General features: G+C 39.8%; 1 protein-coding gene across 1 annotated transcript in view; it reads right to left on the reverse strand.

Moving 5' to 3' along the window:
• Nucleotides 1-469: 469 nt before the first annotated feature.
• Nucleotides 470-25,822, reverse strand: part of LOC110835177 (uncharacterized) — a 282,316-nt gene continuing 256,963 nt past the window's right edge. The window contains exons 6-11 of the mRNA XM_087343172.1: nt 12,844-12,996; nt 11,175-11,372; nt 10,341-10,632; nt 9,228-9,752; nt 4,693-4,787; nt 470-4,593 (exon numbers count right to left, since the gene is read on the reverse strand). Coding sequence (XP_087199298.1) covers nt 1,985-4,593; nt 4,693-4,787; nt 9,228-9,752; nt 10,341-10,632; nt 11,175-11,372; nt 12,844-12,996 — 3,872 coding nt within the window. The 3' untranslated portion in view covers nt 470-1,984. The remainder of the gene's footprint in view (nt 4,594-4,692; nt 4,788-9,227; nt 9,753-10,340; nt 10,633-11,174; nt 11,373-12,843; nt 12,997-25,822) is intronic.

A 25,822-nucleotide genomic window follows, 5' to 3' on the forward strand; every position in this document is an offset into this window, starting at 1 on the left:
ATTTATGGTTTTAACAATAGTAATACAGACGTTGTGTTGTGATACAATCTGACATAACCTTCCAAAAGCTGTACCTCTTCTATCGTAACAGCAGACAGTCACACTGATTTGCAACGTGGCCGAGTTTCACTTAAAGTCAACAGAGTGCACCACCATACAACATGAAACGACAGCGACAATGGACGATATCCGGCAACTTTACTTATAGGCTGTGTCAAAACAATGAAATATATTAACATGAACGGTTAATAATACGAAATGACAAATAAATTACAACAAAATTCTATCTAAATATAATTAAAAGTTGATTAATGCATTTCTACTGTATATTCTAAAGATGCACGAACGTGGAAAACGATTTCATATACATTTTTGTTTTAAAATATCCACATGCAATAACCTGCATGTATTCGTCACAAACTATGTATTTTATGTTACGCTAAATGATAAAATAATTCTGAAAGCCTCATTTGACACACACTCATTCTTATATTTTATTTTTCTTATAAACAATTAATACAATATTTGTATTGTTATTTCAAATGAAAGTTCGTAGATTTTAATCAACAATTAATTATGTCTGTATTTGCTTAAATATTTCATAAATATAATTTCCATCCTTCTTAAAATTAAACATTAATTGATTAATACCAATTGTAATGCATCAGCAACAAAAGAAGATGATTTATATCAGATTTTTAATATAAATAACATACGCAGTTTAACCAAAAATTTGCAGAAACTTAAAATCTTAGATTTCTTGGAATCAAAATAAAGAAATTGTTTACCTTTAATCTACTTTGAATTTTTCTGGCAAGATTATTTATTATCTCTATATATGTTAATTGCCAGTTTTTTATTTTATTATCTATAAGGAATTTTGCGTTATTTCACGATAATTAACACTCGGACTCCCTTGACTGGCGTCGTGACAGCCCGATAATTTTTTTTTCCCCAGAATAAAATGTATCTATCCTACGTCAAATACATTCAAAAGTATAAACATATTATAATACGAATTATTTCTAAAATAAATAGTCACTCTTATTTCTTCTGTCCTTGAAAAAGATAAAAACTGAACACGTGTATCTATAAAAATGATATGGAAAAAAAAACATATTAAGACAATGACTGAATACTGTTTTTCTTTTGTTTTTGTGAACTGCAGATGATACGAAAGCTCATGATGAATGTCATTAGCTCCTTTAAAAATGTCTACCAAAAATCACTGAAACTTCCACAGAACATTTTGACTGGTCCCACGATAAGTTTTGATTAATTAAACGTAGCATTTACGTCTTTCTGTATCTATAGATTAATTATTACGTAATGTAGTTTCAAGCTGTAGGAAATGGTAATGCAAATGGACAGCTATTGGAAATGAACTACCGATTTAAAAAAAAATAACATTTTCCTTCATTGTTAAAACAGCATACACTTCGGGAATTAATATATATATTAAACACTTTTGTTAATTGTTTAATCTTTCGATTATTTTAAATTTAATTAATATTATTTACTACGTTATAATTGGTACCAGTTACGTACGAGGTAGTTCCTAAAAAAAAAAAAAAAACTGGAAGACGTAAGTTTCGGTATTAACATAAAAGTCACGTCCGGAGAAATTAAAGTATTTTCCACATTCACAAGCAATTATACGATTAACTTTACGTATTGCAAGATTTAAGAGACATTTTCTGAAAATATCTCCATCAACAAAGAAGTATTATCCAAGTAACACGGACTTTTGACAGACAGGAAATACTTGCCTCAAAATTACGATAAATTAAGAACAAACTTTACACGATTAGTCATCTTTATAGTAAGATTACTTCCAAGAACACGTCACATTCCGTAAAACTACGCTCTTTTACGACTGATTCAATTACATCGCGTGGTGTAGATTTTTAACTCGGTTAATTTTGAAGATATGTTCGTGTTAAAATGGACCTCGTACTATCAGATTTATCTGCTGAAATAAACTTTAATTATCGCTATCCTTGGTCTTCGAGAGGAATAACTGGTTGTACTGAGTGTACCAAGCTTTAGAAACACTCGAACTCGGATTCGATACCTGATTACCCGCGCGTGTTTGGTTAATTTTCTTAACACGTTTAACCGTGCCAGTGTTAGAACTTGTGTCATCGACTGATAAAACGGAGGACTTATTCTCTGAAGCGTCACGTTCTGGGAGTGACGGAGTTGAGTCGTCTTGCCGTGGTTTTGGGGCCGCTCTGTGCACCTGGGCTCGAGTCGTTGGTTCTTGCTGTCGTATTTCGTGTTGACTTTTCACAGACGACTGTCTGCTTAAAGACGGACACGAAGGAGTGACTCCGGGCTGACGCAGAGACGTTGTCAGCGGGTAATCATCCGTGTTAGGAGTGACCCTCGGAATATGTCGTTTATCTCGTCTCTGTTGTGTTACCGAGGCGCTGTGCGTCATTTGAGGTTTAATGATCACTCTAGGCTCTGGTCTTTGATGAAAGTGAGGGGAAGACGTTAATGTCGTATTTTTTAATTTCGGAGATTCGTGCGTCGTCTCTAAAGAAGTTACTGGTGTCGTGTTATTCGGTTTCCTTCCCAGGGTCGACGATATTCTTGGCGGTGGTGGAGGTGGAATCCGACCAGTTTGAGTTTGTATGTTCTTCTGATACGCCGCCGTGGGTGTGCTCGGTTGAGAAACCGACCCGGGAGCGAGAAGACCGACCAGTAGGTTCGCCGGGGGTGGCAGAGAACGACGTTTAGCGGCGATCGCCTGAACAGGGGTTAATTCCCGCTCCGGAACGTCCGGCTGCTTCTCGTGTTCATTCGATTTAACCGGTCCAGAGGGTAAATCCGGCAATACCCTGGGGAAATTTCGTCTTTGAATTTTCTTGAGTGGATCCACGACTGGCAACTTTTCGTCGCCATTAGGTGTGCTGTCTCTAGACGTAACGTTGACGTCTTTAAAGCGATCTGAAACCGGCGATGCCGTAATACCGACGTCTTTCTTGGGCGTGGCACTTTTAAATTTTATGTGAGTGCCAGATGTGGGAAACGTCTTCATCTGCTTTGCTTTGAATCCGTCTCTGTACACGTGAGATGCTTCATCTTCTTTTGTATCGATTGAAATATCGTAAATTTGAGGAATCAGAATTTGTGATTGACTTTCTTCAGGTTTGGTCTGAGGCACGAAATGAGTTGACTGATGCACTGGATCAGACTTTGAATGCTGATGAGAGATGTTCAAGCCATTATTTTGATTCTTCAAGACCGGAGAACTGACTTGAAAATTTACGCTCGTAATACTTCTCCTGAGAACTGTGTCCCTTTGCGGTGAATGTGAGGGATCTGGCGACAAAGACGATGTAGCTAAGCTCTCTATACAAGTCTCTGATCTCTTAAGCACGCCTTTCTTTCGTTCCACGTGCGCTGAGATGCACCTGTCTTTACCAAGCTCCTCCAAGGATTTACTCATCTGTTCAATCGGCGTCTGTTTCAAGACGCTCGAACTCCGGGCGGCCGGAGTTGCGTCTACAGCGACAGATACCTTCTTCACCTTCGACCTTTGCAGAGTTGTCGTCGTTAATGTTGTCGCTGTCGTCGCTGGCTTTGACAGAGCTGAAAGGCTAGGTTTCGGTACGTGATTTTTTGTTTTGGTCACAGCTGACGATAATCGATCGACAGACGTATCGAAACTTCCGTCTTTCTGTAATACCGGAAGATTTGCTTGTTGCTGAACGTGAAACTTTGTGCGTCTTAAAAATCTAGGCGAACACCTGTTCACTATTTCCTGCGCGATCCATTCCCTCACTTTCGTATGAGGGTCCATCGTACTCGCACTGCATTGCCTTGAGAGTCGCCATCTTTTGAAACTGTTCTCTCCGCCTTCATCTTCATGCGTGATATTTTCTCGTACGTCTCGACCTCCGCTTCTCACAGCTTCGTAGGTCTCGTCTCCACTGCGTTTCGCCTTCTTCTTAACACCACCTCTAACCTCTGTCGTCTCTAACGTTCTGTGTTCTCCGTCTTCGCCATCGTTTCTCCTCTGACTCATATAAAGTTCGTCATTGTTCGTCGGTTCTACGTCTTCGTAACGTTTCTTCATGAGTCTCTCTTGAACTCGAAGCCTGTCTCTTTGATAGTAGAGCCCCGCGAAGGCACATAAGTTCACCAGAAGCAGACAAACGCCGATTACGATGACTAAGCTCATGGCAAACGATGACGAACTTCCGGTCTCTACTTCTGATGGCTCGTCCGTTGGTCCCGGATTGTTTTCGACGGGTAAACGTGAACCAAATTCCCTGTCAACACCCAGGAGTACCGTAGACGTAGACCTCGACTTCTCGTTGCCACTACTGACAACTGTCCCGTAAACAGCTGGTGTCTGCGTCGCCTGAATAGGAGGAAATCTCTTCCAACTACTTTCCTCCTTCTGCATGGGTTTGTAAAACTGGGGTTCATTCGAAGATCTCTCTTCCGGTAACATTTCTGGCGTCTTACCAGAATTGACAGATTTATTCGGGGGTGGATTTTTCAATAAGGCAGGTAAATGATTGTTCCAGAAATCCATCATCGCTTGTCGATAGTGATGCCCAGTTTTCACTGGAATTCCTAGTAAAAAATTAACAATAATTAATCTATTTTACAGTGATCGTAAGGGGTTGGAATTATAATTCTGTAGACAATGTACAAGCGTGGAACGTCGCTCACCTAAATTGAGGTACGTCTGGTTGTAGACGTCGTATTCTGGCCACTCGACGTCGAAGTGAGAAGGGTATGTCTCACGGTGTGGTGCATTGGGGTTCCTGAAAGAGGGCACAGAGTAGCAGGAATATGCAAATTCTGGGGGGAGACTGCATTTAAATACGTAAGACTAAAAAATTATAATCGCACCGTCGCTAGGATTCAAGTCAAAACTTTTACGAATTCTGTGAAAGAAGTTCACGTGCACTGATCATATACAAACCGGTCTGCTATAAAATTTAAATTTTAGAATGAAAATGTGCATAATCTATTAAATTAAAGTAAATCACGAAGTTCTTTTAAATGGTTACGAGAGGCACGACGTTTTTTTTTTTAAATCCATCTGCGTTGAACCTGCATTTGCAGTTCATATTTATATTTTGACGAAATTCCTAGATGTAAATCGATGAAATTTGGAAATTTTTAGCACGCAGGGATTATTTCTCACAAATATCTAAATAAGGTAGATTCCATTGAATTGGACCATCTCTTAATCGGGGAAGCCATTGATTTGGGACAAATCTTGAAGAATAAACCTTTTTTTAACTCTTTACGTGGAACTTCGCGTAATTGGGCCAAAGTTTTCTAGTCCCGATGCGTCCCAGTTAACCAGAATCCACTGTATCTCCGCTATTTAAAGCACACTGAGCATTCATTACATTAATTTTACGCCTTTCTCTAAAATGAACCTCGCAAATCAAAGGAATTCCTGTATTTCGTGATAACGAGGCAAATTGCGAATTACAAACGACAGTGCGCGAGTTTGTCTTAAGGCCGCTTAAGGCTTGGTCTCTGTTTAAAATGAGAGAAATGACTCGGTCTCTCCTAACCTGGATTAGAATTAAGATATGTCTTGATTATTTTCAGACCTGATATTCTTCTGAAATCTTCCGAGACTTAAGCACCAGTTGGATGATTTTTGAGCACGAAAAATGGCATTAAACATGCGTCAGATTTCTCACAATTCCAGTGTAGGAAGCTGAAAGGCGGACCAACAGATTTCTCAAGAAGAATCACTGCTGGACACAAATTTTGTCTGTCCAACCTCTTAAGACGTCATTACAGACCAGACAAAACCGCACACGAAAATTACGCACAGAAAAAAGACTGCAGTAAACCGACGTTTCGGGAACATATTCGATAACATATTCTCGGGCAATCAGCCGCGTTAAGTAGTTAACTGGAATACGTTTCCGAAACGTCGGTTTACAACGAAAATTCTTCCTGAAACTTCGGCTTAATACGACAACCAGTTAACGCAGCTGATTGCACCAGAATATTTTATTGAATCATTTCCCGAAACGTCGGTTTAATACGGAAATTTTTCCAGAAACGTCGTATTAGTTCGGTAACTAGTTAACGCGGCTGATTGCTTGAGAAAATGTTATTGAATGTTCATAAAACGTCGGTTTACTATGAAAATTATTCCCGAAACGTCGGGTCAATACGGTAACCAGGCAACGCGGTTCATTGCTCGAGAAAATGTTATTGAATTTTCACGAAACGTACGTTTATTACGGAAATTGTTGCCGAAACGTCGGTTTCCTACGGAAATTGTTACCGAAATGTCGGTTTACTCTGGTAAGCAGTTAACTCGGCTGATTACCCGAGAGAATTTTATTGAATATGTTCCCGAAACGTCGGTGTATTACGGAAATTATTGCCGAAACGACGGCTTACTACGGAAATTGTTCCCGAAACGTCAGTTTAATACGGAAATTGTTCCCGAAACATCAGTTTATTACGGAAATCGTTGCCGAAACGTGCGATTACCACGAAAAATTGTTGCCGAAACGTCGGTTCATTTCGAAATTGTTGCCAAAACGTTGGTATAGTACGGAAATTGTTTCCGAAACGTCGGTTTACTACGGAAATCAATGCCGAAACGTGGGATCACAATGAAAAATTGTTGTCGAAACGTCGGTTTATTTCGTAAATTGTTGCCGAAACGTCGGTTTACTACGAAAATGTTCCCGAAATGTCGTTTATTACGGAAATTGTTGCCGAAACGTCGGTTTACTACGGAAAATGTTTCCGAAACTTCGTTTATTACAGAAATTGTTCTCAAAACGTCGGTTTATTACGGAAGTTGTTGCCGAAACGTCGGTTTAGTATGGAAATTGTTGCCGAAACGTCGGTTTACTACGGAAATTGTTCCCGAAACGTCGGTTTACTTCGTTAATGAGTTAACGCCGCTAATTACCTGAGAGAATTTTATAGAATATATTACCGAAACGTCGGTTTATTACGGAAAGTGTCGCCGAAACGTCGGTTTACCACGAAAAAGTGTTGCCGAAACGTCGGTTTATTAAGGAAATTGTTGCCGAAACGTCGGTTCATTACGGAAAGTGTTGTCGAAACGTCGGTTTATTACGGAAATTCTTGTCGAAACGTCGGTGTATTATGGAAATTGTTTCCTAAACGTTGGTTTAATACGAAAATTGTTATCGAAACGTCGGTTTAGTACGGAAATTGTTGCCGAAACGTCGGTTAACTACGGAAATTGTTCACGAAACGTTGGTTTATTACGAAAATTGAAGCCAAAACGTCGGTTTCGCACGGGAATTGTTCCCGAAACGTCGGTGTATTACGGAAATTCTTGCCGAAACGTCGGTTTAGTACGTAAACTGCCGAAACGTCGGTTTATTACGGAAATTGTTGCCGAGACGTCTGTGTATTACGGAATGTGTTCCCGAAACGTCGGTTTACTGTGGAAATTATTCCCGAAACGTCGGTTTATTACGGAAATTATTCCCGAAACGTCGGTTTATTACTGAAATCGTTGCCGAAACGTCGGTTTACTTCGGCAGTCAGTTAACGCGGCTGATTGCCCGAGAGAATTATATTGAATATATTACCGAAACGTCGGTTTATTACGGAAATTGATGCCGAAACGTCGGTTCACCACGTAAAATTGTTGTTGAAAAGTCGGTTTAGTACGGAAATTGTTGCCGAAACGTCGGTTTACTAAGAAAAATTGTTGCCGAAACGTCGGTTTATTATTAAATTGCTGCCGAAACGTCGGATTAGTACGAAAATTGCTGCAGAAACGTCTGCTTACTATGGAAATTATTCCCGAAACGTCGGTTTATTACGGAAATTGTTCCCGAAACGTCGGTTTGTTACGAAAATACTTTCCAAAACGTCGGTTTAGTATGAAATTGTCGAAACGTCGGTTTATTACGGAAATTGTTGCCGAAACGTCGGTTTACTACGGAAATTTTTCCCGAAACGTCGGTTTATTTCGAAAATTCTTGCCGAAACGTCGGTTTAGTACGTAAATTGTCGAAACGTCGGTTTATTAAGGAAATTGTTCCCGAAACGTCGCTTTACTATGGAAATTATTCCCGAAACGTCGGTTTATTACGGAAATTCTTTCTGACACGTCGGTCTAGTACGGAAATTGTCGAAACGTCGGTTTATTACGGAAATTGTTCCCGAAACGTCGGTTGTATTACGGAAATTGTTCCCGAAACGTAGGTTTACTACGGAAATTGTTCCCGAAACGTCGGTTTATTACGGAAATTGTTCCCGAAACGTCGGTGTATTACGGAAATTCTTGCCGAAACGTCGGTTTATTACGGAAAGTTTTGCCGAGACGTCGGTTTATTACGGAAATTATTGCCGAAACGTAGGTTAACTACGGAAATAGTTGCCGAAACGTCGGTTTACCACGAAAAATTGTTGCCGAAACGTCGGTTTATTACGGAAATTCTTGCGGAAACGTCGGTTTAGTACGTAAATTGTCGAAACGTCGGTTTATTACGGAAATTGTTCCCGAAACGTCGGTTTACTATGGAAATTATTCCCGAAACGCCGGTTTATTACGGAAATTCTTTCTGAAACGTCGGTCTAGTACGGAATTTGTCGAAACGTCGGTTTATTACGGAAATTGTTGCCGAAACGTCGGTTTATTACGGAAATTGTTGCCGAAACGTCGGTTGTATTACGGAAATTGTTCCCGAAACGTCGGTGTATTACGGAAATTTTTGCCGAAACGTCGGTTTATTACGGAATTTTTTTTGCCGAAACGTCGGTTTATTACGGAATTTTTTGCCGAAACGTCGGTTAACTACGGAAGTAGTTGCCGAAACGTCGGTTTACCACGAAAAATTGTTGCCGAAACGTCGGTTTATTACGGAAATCCTTGCCGAAACGTCGATTGTATTACGGAAATTGTTGCCGAAACGTCGGTATACTTTGGAAATTATTCCCGAAACGGTGGTTTACTACGGAAATTGTTCCTGAAACGTCGGTTTACTACGGTAACCAGTTAACGCGGCTGATTGCAGTATTGCGAATGTGGGCATTTGTCCGTGTGCGGTTTTGTCGTGGAACCACAGATTTGTTGCGTAATGAGAGAAAGAAACGTACGCGTATTAAAATTATACGGCAGGTCTGAATAATCCGCGGGCGCAAGATTCAAAAAAAGGAGAAAAAATTATTCGCACTCTCAGCGTCTGGTTACAGAAAACTGGACTGCGGCTTGAAGAAGGACTTACCCCGTCTTAACGAAGTTCGTCCAGAACGTCATTACGGTCTCAGAGAGGCGTCTCTCTGCCTCGTTGAAGTGTCGGTGCGAGGGGAAGTTCACGCGATGGAGAGGAATTCCAAACACGTAGGGAAGTTCCTCGCCGTGGATGCTCTTGTTGACTTTGACCTCGGCATAGTCGCCGTAAACACTCCTATGAGAGAACACGTAGAAGTAAGACTTTGGATTGGCGCTGGAATGGAAGTTGGCGGTCTGGACCATTGGCGCCGAGACGCGGGCGTCGCTTAGGATGTCCAATAGGATGTCACGGTGAGTCTCTGCTGCAGACTGAGAGGGGAAACGGTTCCTGCGTCTCGTGACGTCATACGCTCTCAGGGTCTCGGCCAGACCGAGGCCGGGGTCGTATTCGAATCGATCTCTCACGTACGTGCGTATCTTCTTGTCGCGATCCTGTTCCAAAATTCCGTACTGCAGCGACACGGCGTCTAGGAGACCGTAGCTCTCCATTTGCGTCACTCCGTATAGCAGCTCGTACCTGAACCACAAACACGTCACAGCTTACGTAAGATAACACCAGATGAGCACGTTCGAATGTCTGTCGTTTTTCTGTACTTATGACTCCGTTACAAACAAAAACGTGTGTTAATAAAGAAAGTTAAAATTAAGAGAACATCGATAAACTACAGGTAGCCCTCGATTTACGACGGTCCAATTTACGCCGATTCACAATAACGCCGATTTTGAAACCAGGAAGTCAAAAAGTGAAAAAAAATTACAATTATTTATAACGTTTTACAATGTATTTCGTATAATATATAATATATTTTTTTAAATTCCCTTTATTTTATTTATGTTATTTCGGAGCTTTAAATGTAATGCCATTATATTACTCGTCAACGTTCGGGTGCTGGGACTTCCCATTGATTTACATTATAAAAAGAGTTTCAATTTACGCCGGTTCGTCCAGGAATGTATCCCCGGCGTAAATCGAGGGCTACCTGTATTTGTCTCTTGTTAACTTCAATAATATCCTTCACGAAGAATCTCAGAAACTCTTCTAGACAGGACGAGTTTGAAAACAAACGAAACATTGTAAAAAAAGAAAAAGAAAAAAGAAATGTACCTGCTGAACAGATGTTTGTAAACTCCTGTAAGATGAAATGGTTCGTTCGGTACAACACTGCCATCTACCATTGGCCCAAATCGGGGTTTGAACTCTGGGACTTGTACAGTGTCGTTCATGATTTCGTTCAGCCTCTTGTTTCGTAAGCATTTTGCCATCTCGTCGTTCGCCTCTGTCAGTGGGCAGTTGAGATTCTGTGCCACCTGGATGCTGATGACTGAACTAGCTGTCAGAGCCCAGTCCGCTAACGCCGTCCCACTCATCAGAATCGCTCGATGAAACAGCCCTTCAGCTGTTTATAAATAAACAAGGAACATTACGCGGATAGACAAACGAAATTACATCCTCAAAACCTTGCATTTAATTCAATTTTACTACAGGAATAAAATCTTTGATACAGTAGATATTGTGTTAGAAGTATTTTATAGATTTCTTTCAAATGTAACAGACAGAAACTAGTCATATGGAAAACGTCCTGCCTTACGAATGCCTAGTAAAGTAATTTTAGCAACAGAAGACAAATATATTTAAAAAAAATTATTGTAATTACGGGAAAATACTGTTTAGCGGTTGGCAGTAGTGTAGGACCTTGTGGGGGAAAATAAAAACCCGAAGACGGACTCGTAGGTCGAAACACGAGGTGATAAATCAATTCATAACGTCAGTAAATAATTTTAAAGGTTTGTAAATACGAAAAATAATTAATTTGCTTCATTAAGAACCAAAGAACTTAAAACACAAGACTTAGGAAATTCTGTGGTACTTCCGTTGTTTTCGTTTTGATGTCTGCAGCCATTTTGTGTACCGGATACATTTAATGGTCAATATACACACCATCAGTGCCCTGGGACACGGGCGACACCATGAGGTAGTTAACACAAGCCGCTCCTGTCCCATGTCCCATCAGCGTAACACTTCCCGGGTTACCGCCAAACTCTTGAATGTTTTCCCTGATCCAATGCAGTGCTGCTATCTGGTCGAGCAGTCCGAAGTTACTCACCGTGTGTTCTCCAGTTCCGGGTCGTAAGAAACCTGAAACGAATCCGACCTTGAAGCTGTGACGTCATGCTGAATATAGCGGGCAAAATATTGGCCTTGTCAAAAATACACGACTTTAACTCCATATAATGAATCGTTTTAACAACTGTGTTTCAAATTATGAACGTACAGCCACAAATTTACGGCCATAGCAAACATCGCCGAGTTCAGTAGTCTTGAATGTGCTGCCCCTAGTGGCAACATCATTAAGCAGCAGCGACCGAGGTGGCGTATAGAGCAAAGCAAGAATCCAGAAAAGTCTTTTTCGTAATCATTGCCATGAAAAACTCAAATTTAAATTCTTACAGATGGCAGAGGAATATAGCACTAAGCGGGAGAAATAAAAAATGCATACAAAATTATAAACGGGAAATCTCTAGATAAAAGATCACCCATGGAACCTCTGCAAAGAAAGTAGGATCGTATTAATAAGGATCAGAAAAGGTGTGAAGATATGGATTGGACAAAACCAGCTAAGTACAAGTAAGAGAGGGCTCTTACGAACGAGATACTGAAAGTAAGATTTAACGTTCCTACAACGCTGAGAACGAACATGGCTGCCTTCTGGGTTGTATACCGCAGTGTAGTATGGTTTTCATCGCCCTGATGATGGAGGCAACAAGGACCTTCGAAACGATGATAAACCTCCATCAGACTACACGGCGTTACAACCCATCTGAGGTAATGAAACTCTGGGTCTTATACAAAGCGAGAAATACCTTGACCAGCTAAGCTGAAATCTGGTTCTCAAAAACGACTCAGATCCACTGAGTTTTACTAATTAAGTTGATGAACCTCTCTGCCTCGTAGTGTGTAGACTGTGTTCCTAATGTACCCAGACTCCGCCCCGCTCATCAAAGGCTTCTAACTTCTGTTCTGTCTGTCTTCGATTTGCTCTCAACAGCTGATTCCATGGAGCAAAGTCCTTCTCGAGATACAATGCCCTCAGCTAGACAAGAAATTCCCCGCCTTTTATGAAAATGTATTCTGGTGAAATCGCCCATTAGGACGACGGTGAAGCTAGTAAACATCTCTGAAACGTCGATCAATTTCCACGAGAGTCTACAGAGCGACATCCCAGAAGGCGATCATCTCCATAATCCATAAATAACCGTGTTTACAACAGCTCTTTACCGGTTCCTACCCCGAAACATAAATTAAATCCAAACCCCTGAACAAATTCAAGATTCACTTTAATATTATCATCCCATCTACATCTATGTCTTGTGAGTTGTCTTTTCCTTCAGATTTTAAAGAAAGTGTGCCTTTCTTAAGAAGATAAGTTGGATTTGTGACAGGTAAGTGTAATCGACTTGGGATCTTCTCCGGCAGAGGGTGTTGTATGAGGGTCGCTGAACCTCCTGCTTCCGGTACCACAACACCAGTTGGTGGTGTCACTGGCGCAGACGAAATTCGTTGATTCAATCCCATTTACGTGACTCAGCTTAAACATGAGTTGACTTACCGAGAATTCCAAGGCGAAAATTGAGTGTCACCACGACGACCTCGCCGTAGCTAGCCAACACCGAGCCGTCGTACGGATTTCCGGAATTCCATTCGAAGGATTCGCCGTGGATGAACACGATGACGGGGAATTTTGGACTCGGTCTACCTGAAGCTGAACAAAGAACAGAACATGGTCACTACAAAAAGACATTTGGTGGGTCTACACGGCCGATGTGTGCACCGGGTGTTGAGGGGAGAGACCTCTGGGGAGACCTAGACGTAGATGGGAGGATAATCTCAGGCGGGATTTGTTAATTTGTTACTAGTTAGTACAAACCCTTTTTTTAAAGTTGATATTCCGTCATTGGTAAAAGAACATTCTGCCCAGTGCTCTCACTAAAGCCATTGACTTTAAAAGCGTAAGATGTAAGTTCTACTGGAACAAATTACCACTGTATCAGATACAATCTGTTAAAAGTAGCGGAGTTCAAATAATTTGAGTAAGTTTTACAGGCAAAAATTGTGACAGATACAAGCTGTCGCACGAGCAAATTTAAAATGAAATACAACTCTGCAGTAGTTTGCGCGCATTTAAATAAAATTTATATTTCAGCATATTCGATGGTAATTTGTAGTTTCTGAATAAGTGTTATTAAACATAACCACAATGCAAAAATAGTGACAGTTGGGATTTCTTGGCCCTTGGGTCCAACAGGAAAACGTCTGGCCCGAGCGAGGAAAAAAGTTGGACAACCCTGGTCTATATAATTACAATCAATTATTCTTACTTAAAACTGAAAAAAACCTGTTCCCTGTTCACATAATTGTCACGTAGCCTATTATACGCATTTCAATAGTTGATGCAATTATTCCATTAAAAATGTAAATATAAGGTCCCAAAGAGTCGATCCAGTAACACGAAAGCTTCATAAGGAGATTACCAATTACTGAAGAACAAAAATAGATTATAAACTCGATTTAGGGTCGATAAATCGTTGCTGCAAAATCTTACCTTGCGATCACATAAGAACTCTCTGCCTTCATTTTATGTGTAGAACATAATCATTATAATTATTACATGTCATAATTGGGGAACATTCTGTATATTACTGGGTTAAAATGTTTTATTCGGAAGATTGGCGGACTTTGATTAACGTCATAAAAATGTCATTGTATATAAAATCCGTCCTAAACCGAGGCTTTAGTAATATAATGATGCAATTAAGAGTAGATTACATTCGGGGAACGTTTGTTTTTATTGAATTCAAAAACTGTTTCCATCTCGTTTACTATCCAAAACTCTGAACATCAGGATATATAAAAGAATAATTTTGCCTGTTGTCTTGTATGGTTGTGAAACATGGTCTCTTACTTTGAAGAAAGAACGTAGATTACATGTGTTTCAAAACAGGGTGTTCATTAGGATATTTGGACCTAGGTGGGTAGAAATAAGTGGGAAATTTAGAATATTACATAACGAGGAGTTGCGTGAATTTTACGGGTCACTCAGGACAGTGAGGATAGCGAAATCTAGGAGCCTCAGATGGGCTGGACATGTAGCACACATGAGATTGAGGCAAGGGGTGCATACAGGATTTTGGTGGGGAATACTTCTGGAAAACGATCACTGTGCAGACCAAGAAGGAGATGGTAGGATAATATCAAGATGGATCTTAGGGAGGTGGGCTGTGAGGACGGCAAATGGATAGAGCTGGCTCAGGATCGTAGCCGGTGGCGGGCTCTGGTGTTGGACCTGGGGGTTCTGCTACCAGGGGGTTAGTTTGGATATAAAATAAGTTATGTTTAAGACTACGACATCAACTGTTAAAATAACACAAACACAAAGAAGAAATAACTAACTCCATGAAGTGGAATACGTCTTGAGGAGCTGATTTTATGCTGAGCTACTCAAGAAAATATCATCTCTTTTGGATGAGAGTTCATTACCGAATCCACAAAAACCTGACAGGTCAGCGACTCTGTACGTCATTTCGTAACTTCATTTCCTTCACCGATCGCCAAGAAGACGCTTTTGGACAAATTCCCAGTTTTACGTCTGCCGGCAAGTAAGAACCTGTCTCCGCTCATTGGTCACAATCTTAGCGACGTAACAGAAACGGCTTTTGGTTTAAGACCTAAATACGCCTTCGACCGAGTAAGTATCATCCAGGTCCAGATAATTTCGTAGTAACACTTTTCAGCAGCAGCTGGAAATATCAACCCCAGATCTGACCTTGAACAAATAGTCTTATATTTCAAATTCCTCTTCAATGACACTTGCAGTCCTCGTGGATCTGAAGATCTGTGGCTGAATTAATGCCAGGCTGTTTACGCTTAGTCACCGAAATGAATTTTACAAGCCTTTCCAAAGACAATATTACAGAAACCACGACGCATTAATGGAAGAACGAATCGAGTTCGTGGTAAAGCCACTAAGTACCACGAAACGTGCTGATAAAGAAGCGAGGTGAAAATAGAGCAAAAGGAGATGTAAACATCTCTGAAAAGCACCGGAATTAGATAAGATGTTTCTTAAGAAATGGTCTCACCATCCAACTTATCCCTTGTCATCTTCCTTCCTTACCGCAGTTTATGTCACAAAAAACGATGCGGGCGCCATCTGTCAAGTACTCATTAAGAAGACAGCGGCGAGTAAGGAAACTACACAACGTAGTAACAAATGAAGATTCAGGAAGCGTTACGATGCATCAAAAGTATGAAGATGTATGGAATTCATCTCAAAAGAACTACAGTGTTACAATAAAATAACGCACAGAAAACAACATTTAGACAAAGAATAAACTTCCGGTGACAATGGAGTTAGGCTTATTCTTTATCAAGATCTTATTAAGAGGCTTAATATTTGGTTTCATTATTCTGCCTCATATACGTGTGTTTAAAATTTTATTTAAATTAAATAAATTTTTAAAAAAATTTCCTCAAGTTACTTGGAGGTGTCTTATCCATGTGAAGTTATATACCAAGAAAAAGCAAACTTTGGCTAACAGGGCGGATCACCCTCGTGAGATCTTCCCCCCCGCCCACCAAAAAGTTATAGCACACATTTCACATGCAAAATGGCGTATTTAATATATTTTACTTATATAAATTTCTCGAGCAATGCTGTTAACGTCTTTCCAGAAACTGACTGAATAAATCGAAGTGTTTATTGAAGTAAGTTTTTGTCGGCACAAAGTATTTATTCTGTTAACTTTCTTCTAACACCGATTTACACGAAATTTGGCAAGCGCATTCCTTCAGATCAGGAAGGAAACACAGGAAAAGCGGCCTACGTTCGACTCCTGGCGAGGGCGTTTATTGTATTTTGGAAACTAACCACGATAAGAGAACGGCTCCAAGACAAATATTGTTTGTTTCGGCGATTACCGAAACAAAGACCACAACCCCAAAAAAACCCAAATTAAATAAATTTTCAAAGCACTAAGACGCATTAATATAAAATCAGCTTTTCTGGAACTCCTGAGTGGTTTCGTCGCTTGTGCTGGCCACGTTCAGCGAGGGTGGTTAATGTCTTAGAGGGGGGAGGGGGGGGCAGACCCGAGATGGAGCTAACAATTTTTCTAGTGTAAGTCCTCGGATTCGCTCGGTTCCCGATGGACGCCCTCGGGTTTGATTATTTCCTTGGGATACTTAAATTAAAGTATCGTAATTGCAATGCGATGAAAGATGCGACGGAGATGAACGGGCCCATGAAGGGTACATCGCTTACGATAAAGCGTGACCCCCCCTCCCCAAAAAAAGCAATTGTGTTAAGAAAGAACGTGGTAGGAGTGAGTACACATTAATGAAGATCGTACAGGACACGTGACACAGAGCAAATGTCAGTGAAGTTAGTGAAAATATAATCTTGAGGTTTTAATTACGGCGTGTAGCAAACATAAATTAAATTCTGGACGTGTGTCTTAGTGAGTGAAGCTCAGATGGAAAGCCAGCGAGCATCTCGACGTAGGCAGCAAGGTATTGGATATTCAAAAAAAGGCGTCCGATGTTACAGAGATTAACAGGTGTAATATGTCAAGTGTGTGTGCAAACATCCAAAACTTAAAGAACACAGTCTGTTCTTAATTACTGTTTATTTCTCTAAATTCTCACCCTTAAACCCCTAACGCGTGATAAATGCTACGAAGGGGGAGAAAGTGAAGACATCAGGGGAATAGAAGTTGAGGGGAGGTTTGAAAATTAGACAAGAATAGTTGGGAGACCCTTCCCCGGCGGGGTTTGAGAGCGAAGCGAGCAGGGACAGAGCCCATAGCATATGAAGCAAAGAACTTCTTGAGAGGTTAATAATGCCTAGGGTAGGAAGATATTTCCGCCTTTGAAGGAACCAGAAAGTTCATTGCCGTGTTCAGAATGGACGTCAGTGGATACCGGAATGTGCTGTACATTCAATTTTTTATAAGCGTCTTTAAAATTTGATACGCTACATTATTATTAAATTATCCTCCTGGATAATTTCACGAGCTTCGTAAATTCTCTCTCCTTACAATACATCCTACTCTCTTATGTTGTGTAATCAGTTTGCCCGGACTATTCGTATTCGTAACGAAAACAAAGTTTATTATCCCCTCATGTCAGATCGTATCACGAAGTCAGACTACATGATTAATGCTCGTTATTAAACTCTCTCCGTTGACCCACTACGTTACGTCATGAATATTCTCTGCAGTGTCTAAGTTACTAGGAAAAGCACAGTACTGCAAAGCGATCACGTGATTTATGTTGAGACTGGGATGAAACGTCAGAACACTGAATGTTAGCAAAGGGCAGGTGTTCCTTCTTATTTCTGATACTAAAAATATTCCCATTACTTGCAATTTACTATACTTAATTACTAAGTTGTGTTAACAAATGGGAAGAGAAAAATCTGTAATAAATACGAACATGTAAAATGGTGGAGTGCAAAGGCCATCTCACAAATTATAGGAAGTTGAATCATCAGCATTATGAATTACAATGTAAATATTTGGCAGCTGTGCCGCTAAGACTAGGGAATGCGGGAATTGACGCAGTGATCACGAATAGTGTAAAGACCGTGACGGGGCACAGCTACCAAATGTCCTCACTCTATTAAAAGAATATCATGTCCGTATAATATCGAGTATCCGGCATTTATTAAGCTAACACAGAATAGAAGTTCAATTTAATTCTATCAAGCCCTTTGAAGTCAAAGCTCGTCTAAATATTACGTATTTAAGAATTCAGTCCGTACCGCGAAGAAAACACCACACTTCACCATTACAAAGATCAGCTGTTTAACCTTTTGAAGTCAAAACTCGTCTAAATATTACGTATTTAAGAATTCAGTCCGTACCGCGAAGAAAACACAACTCTTCACCATTAAAAAGATCAACTGGTTAACCTTTTGAAGTCAAAACTCGTCCAAATATTACGTATTTAAGAATTCAGTCCGTACCGCGAAGTAAACACAACTCTTCACCATTACGAAGATCGACTAGTTAACCTTTTGAAGTCAAAGCTCGTCTAAATATTACGTATTTAAGAATCCAGTCCGTACCGCGAAGAAAACACAACTCTTCACCATTACAAAGATCAACTGGTTAACGCTGTTTAAGGATATAATCGCTGTTTACACTGAGAATCACACGAAACACATAAACACAAACGCAGTGTGAAGAGATTTCGATGACAGAAATATGGACTGGAAGTAAGATAAAGAGACGTTGAATAAAGGAAGAAATAATGTTGCCGTAAATTTAGGACGTAATGAAGATAAAGACGGTAGGAAAGCGCATAAGAACATAAACTACGTCCCCTGCCAACACGTACGAGAGGCGGACACCAATGAAACTACAGGACAAACACCAGCTTACAGCCGAAAAGGGGCAGTGAACAAGTCTGGGTGTTCCGTTCGGAGCTAAGAACCAATCTAACTAACAAACAAACACACTAGTTACATTGAGTAGATTCTTTATTGACAGACAAACTAAGAGTCGATTATTCGTTCTAAGCAGACTGTACAGATCGTGATAGACTTTCACGCTGCATCGGCCCCGAGACCGGTTATCCTGACTGAGGTTTTCCTCAGTCCCTTCAAGCAAATGTCGTGATAGTACCTTCAATTACGCCACTACAGAATGTCCCGAAAATATGTATACATACATTCAATAAATGCAATAAAGACATTTTAATAAACTAAATCATTACTTACGTGAGCATTTTAATTCAGTGAATTAGCGAATGCAGTGTCGCTGTTCAAAAGGGCCGCCGTTAGCAAACCGACTGACAAAGCGACAACGAAAGTTGCTGCTGTGTACATATCATTTAGGAACACCCTGTATAATAGCAATAAATTTATTTGTAGATCTGTGAATGCTACAAAATTGCAGAAGGGACCCCGCACGCTGTGGAATAAGACATGAAACTCTGTCGGCACCAACGAGGGGCGTGTTGTTTGTGTGTGTACCCCGTATTAACGTCACTCCGAGATGAAATTATATCCCCCTTGAAACCGTAGAATATTGTGCGGACCGCATGTGATGGAAAGGTTTTTGTCTGGCTCTCTGTCTGTCTGTCTGTCTGTCTGTCTTATTCCCAATAGAAAATAACAACAAGACTAGTAATATTTTCCTCAACAATCCTTATTTTTCATCGTTTCGTTACGTCAACTAGTCCCCGTGCATTTTCCATCCGGTGGGCTACAACATTGATAGATGCCACAGCCCACTCCAAATAATCCACCCATCCCATCGCTTCATAAAGGAGGAGAGATACTTTTGTTCCTTATTTGCTTTGCTTGTATTATTCTTTGAACACGGCTGCGTCCCTTGCCTTCATCCATCTGAAATGAAACCCCCCCACCCCCCAACCACGTTTTTACTTTTCCAGTCTAAAGGCGTGACAGAGAATGAAGTCTCTTCAGAATTTCAGGCAACAAAATTTTTTGGAAAGAATATTTTGTTCGTAGATTTAAAATTCATTAAGTTTCGTTCATGTTACAAGCGGATTCGTTCTGCTTCATTTACCTGTTAATTATAAAAGAGAAATCAAGTTCGTCCACATTCATCAGACTCGTGGCCCCAAAAATTTTCAAATTACTTCTTCAGATATTTCGTATATATAAACAGCAGAAAAAAATTATTTTTACCAAAAAGTTTCTTCTATTTATTAAGCATCTCGTGGGAAATTTTTCCAACCTCAGCTGTCCATTTTATTGATATTATATTAAACGATAAATATTCCATTACAGTAATTAAACCTTTAAATGCCAAAGGTAATAATAAATACCACGTGATTGAACAATAAGGAACTCTTTATTCTGTATTTATGTTTTTTATGAGGATAAAGATAACATAAATAATAAAAAAAACTGATGCGCTAATCGGCGATCGAGGAGAATCTACTGCACAATAAATCGACAATCATTTAAGTGAAATCGATATGGAGTATGATATCGAGGGTCGATATCTGTTGCCATTACGGCCCTGCACTGATACTGGAGACCCCCAGAATGGGGCTCCGAGGTCTGAGAGGAAGAGGGCGTGTGGGAGGTAAACCCTGGGAAATTCAGCGGACTGCGGGTGTGAGCTGAATAATCTTGAGCTCATGATACCACCCTAGGGGATGGGGCTGTCTCTGTGGTGTGGGGATGGGGGTAACCACCATGGCAATCGCGCTAAGTGTATCACTGAACCTCACAGCATCATCCAAGATCCTCTTCTGGACTGACTCCTCTGTGCTTCATTCATGCAGTCAAGAGGTCGAGTTTCGATTCCAGGAATTCCCTTTCTCGCTTTGATGAGTTGTGTTTCCACACCACGCGTGTGCTTCAGGGATCACACGGCAGTCGGTAAGCCACGGAAGGTTACAGAGACAGGTCAAGGCAAGCGCAGATGGAGGCAGTAGGGTTTATTTGTTCTCGATGTTGTTGGTACGCAATGTCAGGACGACACAGAACCACCAAACACTCAAAGACTTTTCACTAAACGACATGAGTGACCATCTGCCCTCTTCAGCCGATATAACTCGTCACTCACTAGGCTGTTACGTAACAGTCGCGAACACTTTGGCTTTAAAATATTTCGTGAGACCTTAAAACGTAAATTTACACTCTCAAAAGTGTTTCGTCAATGTTCTAAAGTTATTTTTAATTGCGTGACTCATATCCAGTTATCTAGCTCTTCGTATTTTTTAATTCAATGCTGAAATCCACTGCCTAATTAATTCTTTCATTCTCTTGGTCATTTAAGGTGTTTGAGAAATTATAAAGCGGTATAAGTAACACTGTGAAGTAATGGACAACACAAATCAAAGAAAGATTCATGGCAAAATCTGTGCTTCCCGTCAAGTATTTCTTTAAGGGTAAATATGTTACTGGCAAACTATGAAATCCGGCGATGTATAGAATGCCTAAAGTCAGTTGGCAAAGTATGAAATTCAGACATCTGGGTATTCTATAGAATATCTAGGCAAAGTATAAAATAAATTGTTAGTTTCATACATTGCCTAAAAGATCTAGGCATTTTATAAAATGCCTCAGATTCTTTAGGCAAAGTATATAACAAAGAAGGTTTCTTATTTCATCTTTTATATTTGCAAAAACTTAATATAAAACAATCGTTTTTAATTCTCAAAACGTTTGTTATGTTCGGTTTTCGCGACTATCTCGCACAACCTCCATCTTGACAGCTCACCCAATCGACTTTGATCAATTTTAATTAACGCAACCAAACAATATTAACATTTCGATATATTTCATACTTTGCCTACTGACTTTAGACATTCTATACATTGCCTGTAGCATACATCAGACACAGCGTTAATTTAAAATATTTTATTCTAAACTTAAGGGACTTAAAGTTTAAGACAAAGAACTTCCGGACACGTGGAGGACGGAGCGGCAATTCCTTCCCAGTTCCGAGAACCCTGAGCTCGCCGTTCGCCTTTGTCCTTGGTCGCGTCTCCTGCTGTCATGGCAATCAAAGCTAACTTAATTATCAGAGCTCTGCTCTTTGAAACTACAGAACGTCTCTTTTGTAAGACTCTGTTGCTTCGTTTGTTACAAAGAGAAAACTCCACAGAGCAGAAGAAAGCCTGAAAGACACAGAATGACATAAGAAAATATTTTTCTTTTCTTTTCTTTCTTTCCTTCTTCATCATTCGAAACCTTTCTGGTGTACAAGTAGCTTACAGCGGTTGCAACACCCACGCCGTATTCAAAAGCAACTGTTTCGACGACAAATTTAGTCTAAATTTCAGAAATTAATGAGTTAAAAATAAGCTGGTAAAAATTTTCCAAAATTTCCTCTCCGTGTTTACAAGAAACCTCCACTGCGTCCTGTTCGAGCCACTGCAGTATCATAACATTTTATTTCACGCCATTTTTAATATTATTATCGTCCCATTTATACCTACGTCTAGCAAGTGACATTTTCCTTCAGATTCATCTACAGAAATGTTGTACCAGTTAATCAAGTGTGTACTGCATGTCTAGCCCATCTCAGAGTCTTAATAATATTTGGTGAAGTGGTCCAATAGAGGCCTTCCTGACCGTGGAAAATCGTCAAATTTCCTGTTATCCCATGCACATTTTTCAACCTTAGAATTTCGTTCTCAGCTACCCTTAATCATCCTCCCGTGGGAGAAAGAGTTCAACATATATACAAAATATCAAGTACCACGTGAGTAGCTTATATTTTAATCTTATATCAGACGAAAATAATAAATATTAGGAATTTGTATAATTCGATCTATTCTTAATATCCATTCAAAACCAAACCTGATTTGTTAAGCGTCGTTGGTAAATGCGTGAATTCCGTCACATTTATTACCATTACATATTTTCATGTTCTGCTTTTGGCCTGCATTCTCTCTATCACAAGGCAACAACACATATTATATTTCTGTTCTTAGTTTCAGACCAAATTCCTTACTAACGTCAAACATAACTATCGACTTTTCTTTGTGGTATTTAAAAACGTAACAATCAGTTAACATTTCTTTCCCTCTTTCTTCCTTCCTTCATCTGTTCGTTCCTTATTCTCATTTGTTTCTCTCCTTCTCCTTTTATCTCGATCAATTATTTTTTCGATTAAGGACTATTTTTCGCAGCGCCTGACAACGTGTGGAATCAACTGGCGAGATATTTTGTTACTTAAGGTTTAAAAAAATAAATATTCGTGCGTAAATAATCACGGCCTAAGTTCCCACTGCGTATGATTTATTGAGAACTAAATTCACTAAACTAACCCACGATTCAAAATTTCCGGAAATTTCACGCGTCTGTTCTGAACGGACTTCATCCGTCACAATTCCTGGCTCCGGTTCAGGTCCTTCGATGCCCGGAGTTGGGTCCGTGTCCGACAGAAGTCTTCTACGATTCTGTCACAACAGGGCACCAATTTCATTCTTCCCCTGTAAACTATAGAGACCACCCGCTAAACAAGACCGCTCTGTGCAATTACAGAACTCTGCCCGTAAGCCGGATTCTGTACGTATGTATTGCTTAATCGAGACTCCCCCCTCCCCCGGGCCCCATAACTGCCTCTTACAACGAGCAGACGACGAAAACAAAGGAGTTACTCTTTACGTAACGCACTACACACAAATTATATGCGCGTTCAAGTAACTGTGGGCCTTTCACGGATAGAAACAAGTTAAGTCGGTCCCTTTATATAAAATATTAATTTGCACTGCAGCGGTACAGCGAACTGTAAGAAGCTACATTAATTTAATCCCACGTCTGTTATTTCAGTTATTGATCGTTGTTAATATTATTTTATACTCCTTTCGACTTTTTTTAGTTCCTACTCTGACGGATTTGTACGCTTTTCAGTTCCACGAATGATAAAGCCGCTTTGCTCTGTTTCATCCATGAGTGGGCATTCAAAAATAGAAGCTGAGTGCTTTTTTTGTGTTTTGTTTACGTTAATCTGAACCTGGCGAACTATGGATTACTAAAACAGCTGCTAAGTGATCGGGGATACCAACATAAAACTCTTTCCCCGTCCTTAAAATGTAATGAAACAAAGGCAGCTTAAAGATTATTTCTGCGAAGAAATTTAATTTAAAGTGGCATTACTTATGTAACGTATCGTGTTGCGTAGGTATCTCCCACTCGCTCCAACAACCAGTAACTCTTCATTTTGCATTTATGTATTTCGTATGATTCTCACTGTAAACAGCGATTATTTCCTTAAACAGCGTTAACCAGTTGATCTTTGTAATGGTGAAGTCTTGTGTTTACTTCGCGGTACGGACTGGATTCTTAAATACGTAATATTTAGACGAACTTTGACTTCAAAAGGTTAACCAGTTGATTTTCGTAATGGTGAAGAGTTGTGTTTTCTTCGCGGTACGGACTGAATTCTTAAATACGTAATATTTAGACGAGCTTTGACTTCAAAAGGTTAACCAGTTGATCTTCGTAATGGTGAAGAGTTGTGTTTACTTCGCGGTACGGACTGGATTCTTAAATACGTAATATTTAGACGAGCTTAGGTGTTTAAGTAGCCTCCCCGACCATATCAACATAAAACGTTCACTAAACGCAGCTCTCCTAAGGCAAATAACAAAATTCAAAATTCCACTTTTTATATAACCTTTTACGCTTACTTTTACTAAAGCTATCTCTACCAGAAGGACGAGTGGGCAATGCCTGGGAACCTCCATAGCTGCAATTCAAAATTTATGTCCCCTCCCCCCACAAATAAATTAGTATCACATCCACCATAATTTTATCTTTGTAGTAATGCCTCTCTCCCTCTCTTCGATTCAGAGGGTTAAATCGGGTGCAATTCTGAACGATAAAATTGGTGCAACAAAATCGAATCTTTTCGAAATAGGATATTTTTATACTCTGCAAATTCAAGGTCCGAATATATTAATTTACGCCTCATTTCATGAGGAATGCAATAACAAGCTGCTCATTCGACCGGAAATCAAGACATCGTTTATTTAAGTACCCCTTTTGAGTATCTTAAATAAAAATACACTGCTTATATAAATCACAGACTGACTTGTATGAAATATTCGTAAAGTTAAGGCGAATCGGCTCCAAGCTATTCTTTGGGTGATTTATTGTCATTAGGTATTTTAAATTCTCATATTAATAACATGAAAACTGAACAGACATGGAACCTTTTGAATACGGAACGAAAAAAAGTTCCTCCCGAAACGTCACGTTTATTAAATTTACCCCAGGCAATGGGTAATGTCTGACGTGGCCATAAGAAACCGAAACAACGTTTTTCACACAGTAGGACGGTACTGAAAGGAGACGTCTTCAGAAGTTGTCAAATGTATAGAGAAAATTTTCTTCCTAAAAGGAATTAACATGGCGAAAAGCGAAATATTTTCCGATCAGTGGATTATTAATCACGAAACATTTTATCTCTGAAATACAGAATGTGTTCATATGAATTATGCACAAACCTTTCTACGTTATGAAAATTGGCGTCTTAAACGACCTTCGACGTAATTTTTGAAACAGATTACAGCCTCAACGTAACATTTAGACACACCCCCCCCCCTCTGCCCGCTACAAATTGGGCTAAAGCCAGTTACAGATTACATCGTATTTTTTCTCAAACCTTTCTCTTTACAATTTTTTGGATTAAGAACGTCAAAGTTCCGAGATCCGCTCACCTGACCACTCACACGTATTTCCTCACACACTCTACGTTTACATTGTACAAAGGTGTCGTGTAGTGCATTATTATGAAATTCATTTGTTCACTACACAGTGTTTTAAGTGTGTATAGCAATAAAATATTTGGGCATTTGTTGATATTTTAATGGATAATCTTCTAACTAGTTCCAATTCTAAACCAGCATCATAGCAGTTGTAATTAAAACAACGATTTTCGAGTAAAAAGACAAAAAAGTATCATAATTCCAAGATCAATTAACTGTATTTTTCAATCATATTTCCATTTTTATTCGTAAGAACCTATCGCCTCTATCTTCAGGATATAAGTTGGTGAACACATACAAGACTACACGATGTAAGGTCATCGTAG

This window comes from Zootermopsis nevadensis, unplaced genomic scaffold (assembly GCF_977971745.1).
Source record: "Zootermopsis nevadensis isolate Lab colony 2312 unplaced genomic scaffold, Znev_1.0 Znev_ptg000005l, whole genome shotgun sequence".
Classification (NCBI taxonomy): domain Eukaryota; kingdom Metazoa; phylum Arthropoda; class Insecta; order Blattodea; family Termopsidae; genus Zootermopsis; species Zootermopsis nevadensis.